Source organism: Galeopterus variegatus, unplaced genomic scaffold (assembly GCF_000696425.1).
Source record: "Galeopterus variegatus unplaced genomic scaffold, G_variegatus-3.0.2 Scaffold5056, whole genome shotgun sequence".
Lineage (NCBI taxonomy): Eukaryota > Metazoa > Chordata > Mammalia > Dermoptera > Cynocephalidae > Galeopterus > Galeopterus variegatus.
In genome coordinates, this window is record NW_007731167.1 from 113,447 (window position 1) to 123,058 (window position 9,612).

The 9,612-nt window shown below is 48.7% G+C and overlaps 1 protein-coding gene across 1 annotated transcript in view; it reads left to right on the forward strand.

Annotated features, from left to right (window-relative positions):
* Positions 1-8,225, forward strand: part of RBP4 (retinol binding protein 4, plasma) — a 9,178-nt gene extending 953 nt beyond the window's left edge. Inside the window, exons 2-6 of the mRNA XM_008588835.1 lie at positions 3-69; positions 197-333; positions 500-606; positions 6,264-6,476; positions 7,917-8,225. Of these exons, the coding sequence (XP_008587057.1) occupies positions 3-69; positions 197-333; positions 500-606; positions 6,264-6,476; positions 7,917-7,954 (562 nt within the window). The 3' untranslated portion in view covers positions 7,955-8,225. The remainder of the gene's footprint in view (positions 1-2; positions 70-196; positions 334-499; positions 607-6,263; positions 6,477-7,916) is intronic.
* The last annotated feature ends 1,387 nt before the right edge of the window (positions 8,226-9,612 follow it).

Below are 9,612 nucleotides of genomic sequence, written 5' to 3' on the forward strand. Positions count from 1 at the left end.
AGCGGCCGGGCGGAGCGCGACTGCCGGGTGAGCAGCTTCCGAGTCAAGGAGAACTTCGACAAGGCTCGTGTAGGTACCGGCCCGGGTGGCCTCGGTAGCCCGGGTCCCCACTCCAGCCCCCCACGCCCGCCGCCTTCCCCGCGGCGGCGGCCGTGCACCCCCAGACACCCGACCCCTGCTCCCATCCCTTTTGCAGTTCGCCGGGACCTGGTACGCCATGGCCAAGAAGGACCCCGAAGGTCTCTTTCTGCAGGACAACATCGTCGCCGAGTTCTCCGTGGACGAGAACGGCCAGATGAGCGCCACGGCCAAGGGCCGAGTGCGTCTTTTGAAGTCAGTGATCCTAGGCTGGCTGCGCGCGCGCTTTGCCCTCCAGGGTCCCCGGGACCCCGGTCTGGCTGAGCGCCAAACTGACTGGGGAGGGAAAGGAGCACCCGGGGTGGGATGGAGGGGGAAGCCCTTGGCCCGGCTTGGCTCAGGATCCCTTTGGCTTTTGCAGTAACTGGGACGTGTGCGCAGACATGGTGGGCACCTTCACAGACACCGAGGACTCTGCCAAGTTCAAGATGAAGTACTGGGGCGTAGCCTCCTTTCTCCAGAAAGGAAGTGAGTAGTCAGCTCAGTGGGACTGTCTTGGGGCTGGAGACCGTACCTGGCCAAATCGCTGGGTTTCTTCTCCAGTGGCACCATTGAGAAGAATGGCCTGCAGGAAGGTCTGTAAGTGGCAGGAACCCTCAGCACCACCTGAGGTTCCCTGAGGTTCGGGGGATGAGATTAGGAGTAGCTAGGCCCCTCCCTAGCTCAAGAAACCTGGCCCAAGCTCAGAAGGACCTTTCAATTTGTCAAGTGCCAGTGTTCCCATCCAGCCACTGTGCCAGGGTGTGTACCCTCCTCCTGCTTGTCCCTCCCACCTCCCCCTGGCCTTGCATTTCCTCTCTCTCTTTGGGCTGAATTCCAGAGACAGGTGGACTACCTGGGGCCCCAGCAGAGGCTGGGAGACCTCCATCCAAGGACGGAGGGGAGGGAGTGTCGTGCATAGAGTGGGCTCATTCCCAAGTGCCCTGCCTGCTGATGCTGAGATTCTGAGCCAGACAGTGTTCTGGGTGGCAGTGGCCTCTTCCCTTTCCCCCAAGAACTGAAACTCACATTGGAGGTGGGGGCCGAGGACTCTCAGAGAACATCCTAAAACTTGGCCTAATCATGAGAACACAATATCTAGATGCTCTTTCTTGCCCCTGCCCCCCTTTTTTTCTGAGTTTCAAATCTGGAGTCTACTTGGTAACTAGAGAATAATGCAGCCCAGGGGGGCATATCTTGGGATCTTAGAGAGGAAGAGTTCATCCTACAAAGGGGTTCAACATACAGATGAATAAACTGAGGCCAAGAGAAGGTAGTGCTTTGCCCAAGGTCATGTGACAAGCTTGTGGGAGTCAATGTTAGAAGTCAGGGATTCCAACTCCCAGGCCAGGATTAGGTGGCCCTGAACTGCAGGGACACCTAATACAGAACAACTTTTGCAAAGTATTGTTTGAGCTCTTCTCTAAGATAGGACCCAGGGGCTGTTCAGAGAGAGTCTGCTTCATGATGCAAGACAGAAGTGACCTTTATGTAACCCATTGCTCTACATGTGGCACACGCTTCCTGACTTCTTCTAAAGTTGTATGTTAGATGAAATTGCAGTTTTTTCGAGTTGCATTTGCAATATTGATTTGCACTGTACAGATAGGGTTGCTATAATACAAGGGAGAAAAGCTTTCATCCTTAGAAATAATAAAAATCATTTCACATAGTGCAGCAAAACTTTCTAAAGTAATTCATTTAGAGTAAAAGATATATATGTCTGATAATGGATTACAAAAATCAATACCAGGGGGTACAAGATTATTAATTTTTCAAGAGAATAAACACGTAATGCTCTACAGCATTTTGAGGTGTGCTCCATAAAGGACTAGGATTCTGTTGGCAATGCCTCTAGGGACAGGGTTGGGGAGGACCCAATGAGGAGGTAGGGTTTTGTTTCTTGCCTCCTTCTCCCACTACCAAACCAGATTAGTTCTGCTCTTGCCTCTTGTATATTGCAATTTTATCTAGGATTTTATTTGGAGGGGAAAAACATTGAAATCTTGAAGGTGATTGCTATAGATATTAAATGAGGTAACTATAATGTGGAAGGCTTAAGGATAAACTTCTTAGGTTACTTTTCAGAAAAGCTGTGCAATGTAGTGGTTAAGCATGCCTGGTTAAAATTAGACTGCCGGAGATCAAATCCCAACTCAACCACTGCATGAGGGACCTTGGATATGTCCCTTAGCCTCTCCGTGCTTCAGTTTCCTCATCTACAAAGTGGAGGTGATCATGGCACCTACCTCGTGGAGTTGTGCTGCGAGAGTGCAATGAGTTAACAAGCAGAAGGACTTAGAACAGTGCCTGAGACGTTAAGTTCTTTCCAAGAGGTTGATATTGTTGTCGCTTAGTTATCTCTCTGGTCATGAAATCATAGCTTTATACTCTGGGTCTGGAATGGGAGAACCCACAGAGACCATGGGGTTCAAGTCTCTCATTTCACAAGTGAGGAAACCAAGGACCGTATTAGAGAAGTAAGTGGCCTAAGGGCACACAGCTACACCCCCTCTCAGCCTAGGGGATGTAATAGGGCACTAACCATCCCTCTGTTTTCTGAGCATCTCACAAGCTGTATGACTTGATGTGTCTACCCTTCCTCTGTGTTACATGCTTATTTTGGGGTTTTCTTTTCAAATTCCTTTTTCATTCCTGTGCCAATTTCTTTCATCCTTGACATTAAACACTGACTTGGACAGGAGGATTTGAAGGCCCCTTAGAGAGTGGCCTGCATCCTCAGTCTCTCCCCTTCCCACACACTGCATCTCACCAAATGGATATGTTTAAAATAAGGTACGCTTATGGAGAGAAAATAATTCAGGGGCAAATGCTCATTAAATTTGTTGTCAAGTTATTTAAAAGTTAAGCGTAATAAATCTTTACAGCTGAATATTAAATTTCAGCATAACAGACTCTGATATGGCCCATGCACTAGCCTTGGGCATGCTGTGTCCTGGTCACCTCTCCCAGCTCCTCCAGCAGCGAGCGACGTGTCTTGGGGGTTAAGGATGTGGCCATCCTCTACCTATCTTGGTTGAATACAGGCTTCGCCACTGACTAGGCTCTCTGAAATTCGATTTCCTTCGCTGTGAAATGGGGATAAAGAATAGTTCCTATTTCATAAGCTTGTTGGAAGGACTAATTAAGGTAATGACTGAAAATGTTTAGCCTGGTGCATAAGTGCTCAGTAAATATTAGCTATGATCATTATTGTTTTGGGCCCTCCCAGAAAGACATGGAGAAAGATTCTCCTTTTATCCAGATAAAGTCTGTCACTCTGCTGGTAAAGGGCCCTTTGTCAGGCTGAATAACAATGCAAGCCTGAATGTCTCCATCAGGGTTTCTCAAAGACAGGGTCCCTGGATCACCTCTATCTAAATCAGCTGGGGTGCTTGCTAAAAATGCAGACTTCTAGGCCCAAACGTAGGCTTACTGAATCAGAAGCTGTTGTGGCGGGGCCCTGGAGTCTGCATTTTCAGTATGCTCTTTGGGTATGCTCCTTCTGCACAATGGAGTTTGAGAACTACTGGTCTAGATAATTCAATCCAAAGAGTTATCTTGGCTTGCTCAGCTATCAAGGCCTCAAGCTCCACTCACTTTGCTGGGGCTTGTTGGGTTATCTTGATAATTAGTCAGAAATAGCATTAAATCCATCACCTGGCTGGCTCGGTTGGACTGGTAGGCCTGAGAACCACAGGGAGCTTCTCGCCTGGTCTTGTCACTTTAGATGATGGGAGGACACAGCAGATCTAGGACGCTGAAGGGACACATTCCAGGCCCACAGCAGTGAGTGGCAGGTCTTCAACAGAACCAGGTTGCCAGCGACAGCTCCTTCTGTCAAGTATTTTCTTTGGTCTTTGGACTGGCAACCCAAACCTCTAAACCAGTCTATGTGGGTAGAGTGTAGACAGATGCAGTGTAACCCTGCTTCCTGGGGTGGTAGACAGGAGTCAGGGGTTCTCATTAGCTGTAATGCATGCAGTTAGCTGCTGTCCAGAAATGTTTGGGGTGTCTGGTTCTCCAGGGGGGCCCTGCCCAGCGGCTGGGAGTGAGCAGCCTGGAGAACTGAGCTCATTCTCTCTAGCAGTGCTCAGGCAGTTCCTCTCTTGCAAATACTCTTAGAGAGGAGAGTCTGGTCAAGGTTGCTGTGGCTTAAATTCCTCATATTTGAGTTATTCAGCGAAAAGGAGCCTGGTGATAAATCAAGCCAACTTAGGTCTTCTTTAAAGTCAAGAACAGTAGTCAATTTTTACTAAAACCAAGCATTGAAAGTTATTTAGTTCCTATGTCAGAATTCACATTCTGGCAACAATTTTGGAAAAAACAAAATTTAAGCTGCAGGTTTGCCAAGCTTATATAGCTGCCTGGATCATGAGGTGGGGTTACATTTCAAAGACAAGTGCTTTTGTGTCTGAGGGGTAGGGTCCTGGGGTGCCTGTGACTGGCACAGTGATCCCAACAACGAGGGAAGAAATGACTTCATTCAGGATGCAAGACTCTGCCCAGATGCTCAGGAGCCGGTGAGGGGAGCTGGTGGTTAGACTGAGACCCAGCAGGCAGCCCGATGGCTTCTATTCCTGGCCTGTCTGCTGAATAACTTTGCGGTCACTGCTGAGCAGTCATAAGTCTGGGGCATCCCTCAACTCCAGCCTCTGACACTGTCACCTGAGAGAGCCTGGGAGGCACAGGGGTGGCTCATTCTTCCTCCTGGCAGGACTGGGTGAGCTGAAAGGGGGCGCCATGCCCACTCCTGCGGCAGTCCTCCTGCAGGTCCTGGGTTTGGGCTGAACCCCATTCTAGGCTGGCACCCAGAGGTGACTTAGGGCTAGCCTTAGAGATGGTCTTACACCCTCTAATGCTGGCAGATGCGGCTTCTCTGCCTTTTTCCAACGTGGAGCACTGCATAGGTGCATGGATCCTGCCTCAAGGCCTGGGCATGAGATGGAGACCGGAAGCCCTTTTGTCTCTTGTGCCCTCTTCCCTCAATTTACTTATTGTCCAGACACTGTGGTATAGAGGTTAAGCATGTGGGCTCTGGAGTCACAATCCCTGTTGGAATCCCAGTTCTGCCTTGCTCTTTGTGATCCCAGGTGAATTATTTCGTTTTTCTGTGCCCCAGTTTCCTCATCTGTAAAACAAGGGATAACAGTGTGCACTTTTGGGCCGATGTGAGAAATAACTGGGAACACATGGAAAGTGTTCACATGGTGACTGGTATATAATTAAGTGCTCAGAAAATCCCAGCCATGGTTATATGTCAACAAGAAGGTTAAATCAAATAGAAATGTGGCACATTTATCCAAATATAGGGTATTTGGATAAACCTGAACGTTATTTTTCTTATTAATGCTATTTCCCATCCTGCCTTTGTTGCTATTTTTACCACCTTTATTTACACTTACTCTTCATGGCTTATATCCCAGCGCTGAGAAATAAATATGATGAAATTCTTCCAGGGCTCAGCTCTGCCTCTTGCGGGGAGCTGTGAAGAGTACAGTGTCTAAGGAGGGATATCTGATGCCACAGGATGGTGGGCATCTCGTGCCCCCGGGGCACACACAGCTCTCTTGCCAGCACAGAGAAGTGAGTAGAGGTGCTCAGCAGGAATGAAGATGGGGCCAGAGAAGCCATGACCATCAGAGCAGGTGCCTCCAGTGGACTGAGGGTTGTAAGATGATTGGGAACCAGCTGACACAGGTCATTGACAGAGACACATCCAGGTGTTGGGGATCACATAAGTTGATGGTTGTCAGGCATTAGCCATAAGAGACACAGACATCTTCGGAGGGTAGCTGGTGAAGACGACAGTAGAAAGCTTTGTTCTGTGGTTTTGATGGACACACATTCTCGGTGGTCCTTTGGAAAGACGCTATCACAGTTGCTGTCAGGGCAAGAGGGAATCGTTGAAGTGAATGAGGCCCCCCCCCCCCAGTCTGGGACTCTTTTCTGTAAAGAAGAACAAGATCCTTTCTGATTTGCTCAATCTTAGAAAAGCTGTCAGAATTCTCTGGCGTCTCCTGGTTTCTATGCAAATGAAACCAGTTTCAGAAAGTCGCCGGTTTCTTGGGCCTGGTAGCGAGGTTCCCCGGCGTCCTGTGCCCTGAGGGGTAAGTACTGATGGGCACTGTGTCTCTGGCTTGCAGACGATGACCACTGGATCATTGACACAGACTACGACACGTTCGCGGTGCAGTACTCCTGCCGCCTCCTGAACCTCGACGGCACCTGTGCTGACAGCTACTCCTTTGTGTTTGCCCGTGATCCCAACGGCCTGCCCCCAGACGTGCAGAGGATCGTGAGGCAGCGGCAGGAGGAGCTGTGCCTGAGCCGGCAGTACAGGCTCATCCCCCACAACGGTGAGTGGGGAGTGGAGCGCTGGCTTTCCCCGAGCGGTCTGCGAGTTCGGGCCCACCTGCAAGTGGAATGCATTTCATCCGCAGGCAAGAGGAAACAGGGAGTCTTAGGAGCCCCCTCTGAGCCCAAACCTTGGTCTGTCTTGACCAGACCTTTCACTGGCCCTACAATGGGGCTGATGCAGGAGGAGCAGGTGGATGGCCAACTTTTTCTAAAACCCTAACACTTTTAATGAAGTAAAACTGTAGTGAACACTCTTTTCCTTTTATTCTGCCACCTGAGGCCATTTCTGTGGTCACGATGTTGCCCCTGGCTACACTGCCCTGAAAAACCATGTTGAGTGAATTAACATCGTTTGGGGTCTGAGTGGCTCCGGCAAAGAGCTGGGACGCTCATCTGGCCATTGATGTAAAAACTTAAACAGAGACAGCAGCATGGCAAGTTCAACAGAGAATGACTGTAGCAAATGTTCTTTTTCATGAAACCAAATAACCATTAAATTGACCAGCTGGTTTTCCTCGCTTACATTTTTTGAAATCCCCTGGAACGACCACAGGATCTTTTAATAAATATCACCCTTGTCTGATCTTGACTGAAAAACCAGCAACACTGTGGAGGAAAGTGTCCCGTTTATTTTGAATTGACACTCACTCCTATGGGAAACTTGGTTTCAAAATCCAAATAGGGTAATGCTAAAATGTAGAAAAAAGGGAATAAAAGTGAACATTTCTCTTAGTCATCTAACTGACCCACTACACCAAACAGATATGAACTCAGACCAAAAACACAGATAAGATTTAAAAGCGTTCCCCTGGGGCAGCCTGAATGTAGGCTGGTAAGGGTTTCCCCACAGCTGGACGCCATCATCTCACTTACCCTCGGAAACGCTTTATTTAGTAGATACTCTTATTATCCACGCTGTACAGAAGAGAAAACGGAGGCTGAGCAAGATTAAGAAAGTTGCCCAAGATCTTCAGTAGGTGGCTGAGTTGGATGCGAATCTAGAGTTTTGTGACTCTGAGGTCCCTTGTGGTACCACCTGGTGACACATGACATGGGACGTGGTGAACACGCTATAAAACCACCAGCAGTGTGGTGAATGTCAGGCTGGCTTGGCCCCCACTGCCTGAAATAGGATGAGCCCCCCCACATTTTGAAATGCAGTGAGGCCAGTTAAAGAGAAATAAAGGGAAACACTTTCATACCGCAGACCCTATTCTCTCGGCACCATTACCCCCAGAGTCAAGGGTTTCAGAAACAGCCTTGAAGATGTTTATCAGTTACAGCCACATGGAACTTGAAGGGTTGTGATCTCCTGTGACCCATGTGAATGAAAAAGCATTTGAATGAAGTCGAGCTCCAAGGCCATCATGGTATTTGCTACCTACATAAACACCGGGCCCATCTTTTTGTCATTAATGTCTTTGTTTTTTATATTTCAGGTTACTGTGATGGCAAATCAGAAAGAAACCTTTTGTAGCAACATCAAGGATGGAAAGTTTCATTTGAAGACTTCCGATTAATTCTCATTCCGTCTTCAACTCTATTTATCTTAGGAGTTTAATCTGCACCTCTCTCCCCAGCTGCCCTTAGTATACATGAGACCTTCAGTACACGTAAAAATATAGGTGGGAATAAGTTAATCTGTTTGCAGCCAAATGTACATCTTTACTGAAGTTTTCTGAGAGATCATTTGAGGCTTAGGATTCCAGACTTTGATTTATTAAAATATAGTCACCCGTTTCCTATGATTTGAGTTTTTATTTGTGTTCATGGCTGTGTCAAAGTGAGAAAACATGTAGATGGTTGGGTGCGGTGCACTTTCATACACCAGGAGAGCATTCTTCCCTCCCAGCTCTTTATGATTTTTGGCCTGTTCTACTGCCTAATCTCCATTATTAAAGACCGTGGCTTCTCCCAACTTCCTGAAAAGGGGGTTTCCTCTATAACCTATCAAGGCCTTCACTGCCAACCTGGCCAAAGCACTGAGGCCAGAAGAGGACGTAAGTGTGGGCTGGGCCAGGTGGGGCCGGTGAGCCCAAGGCCTCAGTCAGCCCTGAGCCTAGGAGGTGGGCAGGCAGCGGGCTCACCCCACCTGGGTTTGAGAGACTGAGATGCATGGGTCGGGGTGAGCTCTAGGAAACACTCCCCCCAGTCCTTCATTGTTTTTAACACACAGTTCACTTCCTATTTCAGGCGTGGCCAAAATGTTGCATTGGGGGAGGGAGGCCTCTGGTTTCTCTGGGGGATTGGGAGATGGGGCCCTGGAAGCAGGGTTTTTGGGAAAGATCACAGCACAGCACCCTGTACCTGGGGCATGCAGGGAGGGGATAGGTTGGGGTGGAAGTAGCTGGTCAGGGGCGGATCACGACTGTCCTACACCACTAGCAGCACTTGCGAACTCCAGTGTATAATCACATGTGAAGCCCACTTGCCTCAGTTTCCCAGGAGCCTCCACTTCTCATCTTGGAAAAGCAATAAGGCTTTGGTACTGGAGAGTCTTAGTTTTAAGTCAAAATCCAACTGGGATATACATTAGCTGTGTGATTTGGGGTTGGTTACATGGCTTCTCTGAGCCTCACACTTTTTTCGTGAGATGTGGGAAAACTACCAGATGGGAGGCAGTGAGGATTCAATTAGGCAATGTCTGCCAGAGTGCTTAGGAGTTGTGTGGACACTGGCCCTGCCAGGTGGACAGCTACAAAATGTGTTGGGAGTTAGGGGAGGGGCACAGATCCCTGCCTGGGTGCTGACATATCCAGGGGCACCTGGGTCCTCCACACCAGTGTGCCTTGTCTCCACCAAAGACAGAGGAGCCAGGTGGCCACATATGGGGAAGCTGTGCCTCCACCAGAGGGAACTGCAGGCTGTCAGAGCCCAGCATGGCAGCTGAACTTTGACAACCTTAGAGACCCATAAGTTATCCATACATCACTTCAAAACGCAGCTTTAATTTGCCAAATCTGTTAACTAAAGGTGAACAAAAGATCCCTGTCCATCTATCCTCCACTTGTGATTGCCATAAATCTTACTTGAGAAGCAAGCTGCTCCAGAAACTCCACAAGCAATGGCCACTACTGGTGCTGATTTATTTGGCAGCAAAGATTTGTTGAGAACCTACTATGTGCAGGGCCCTGT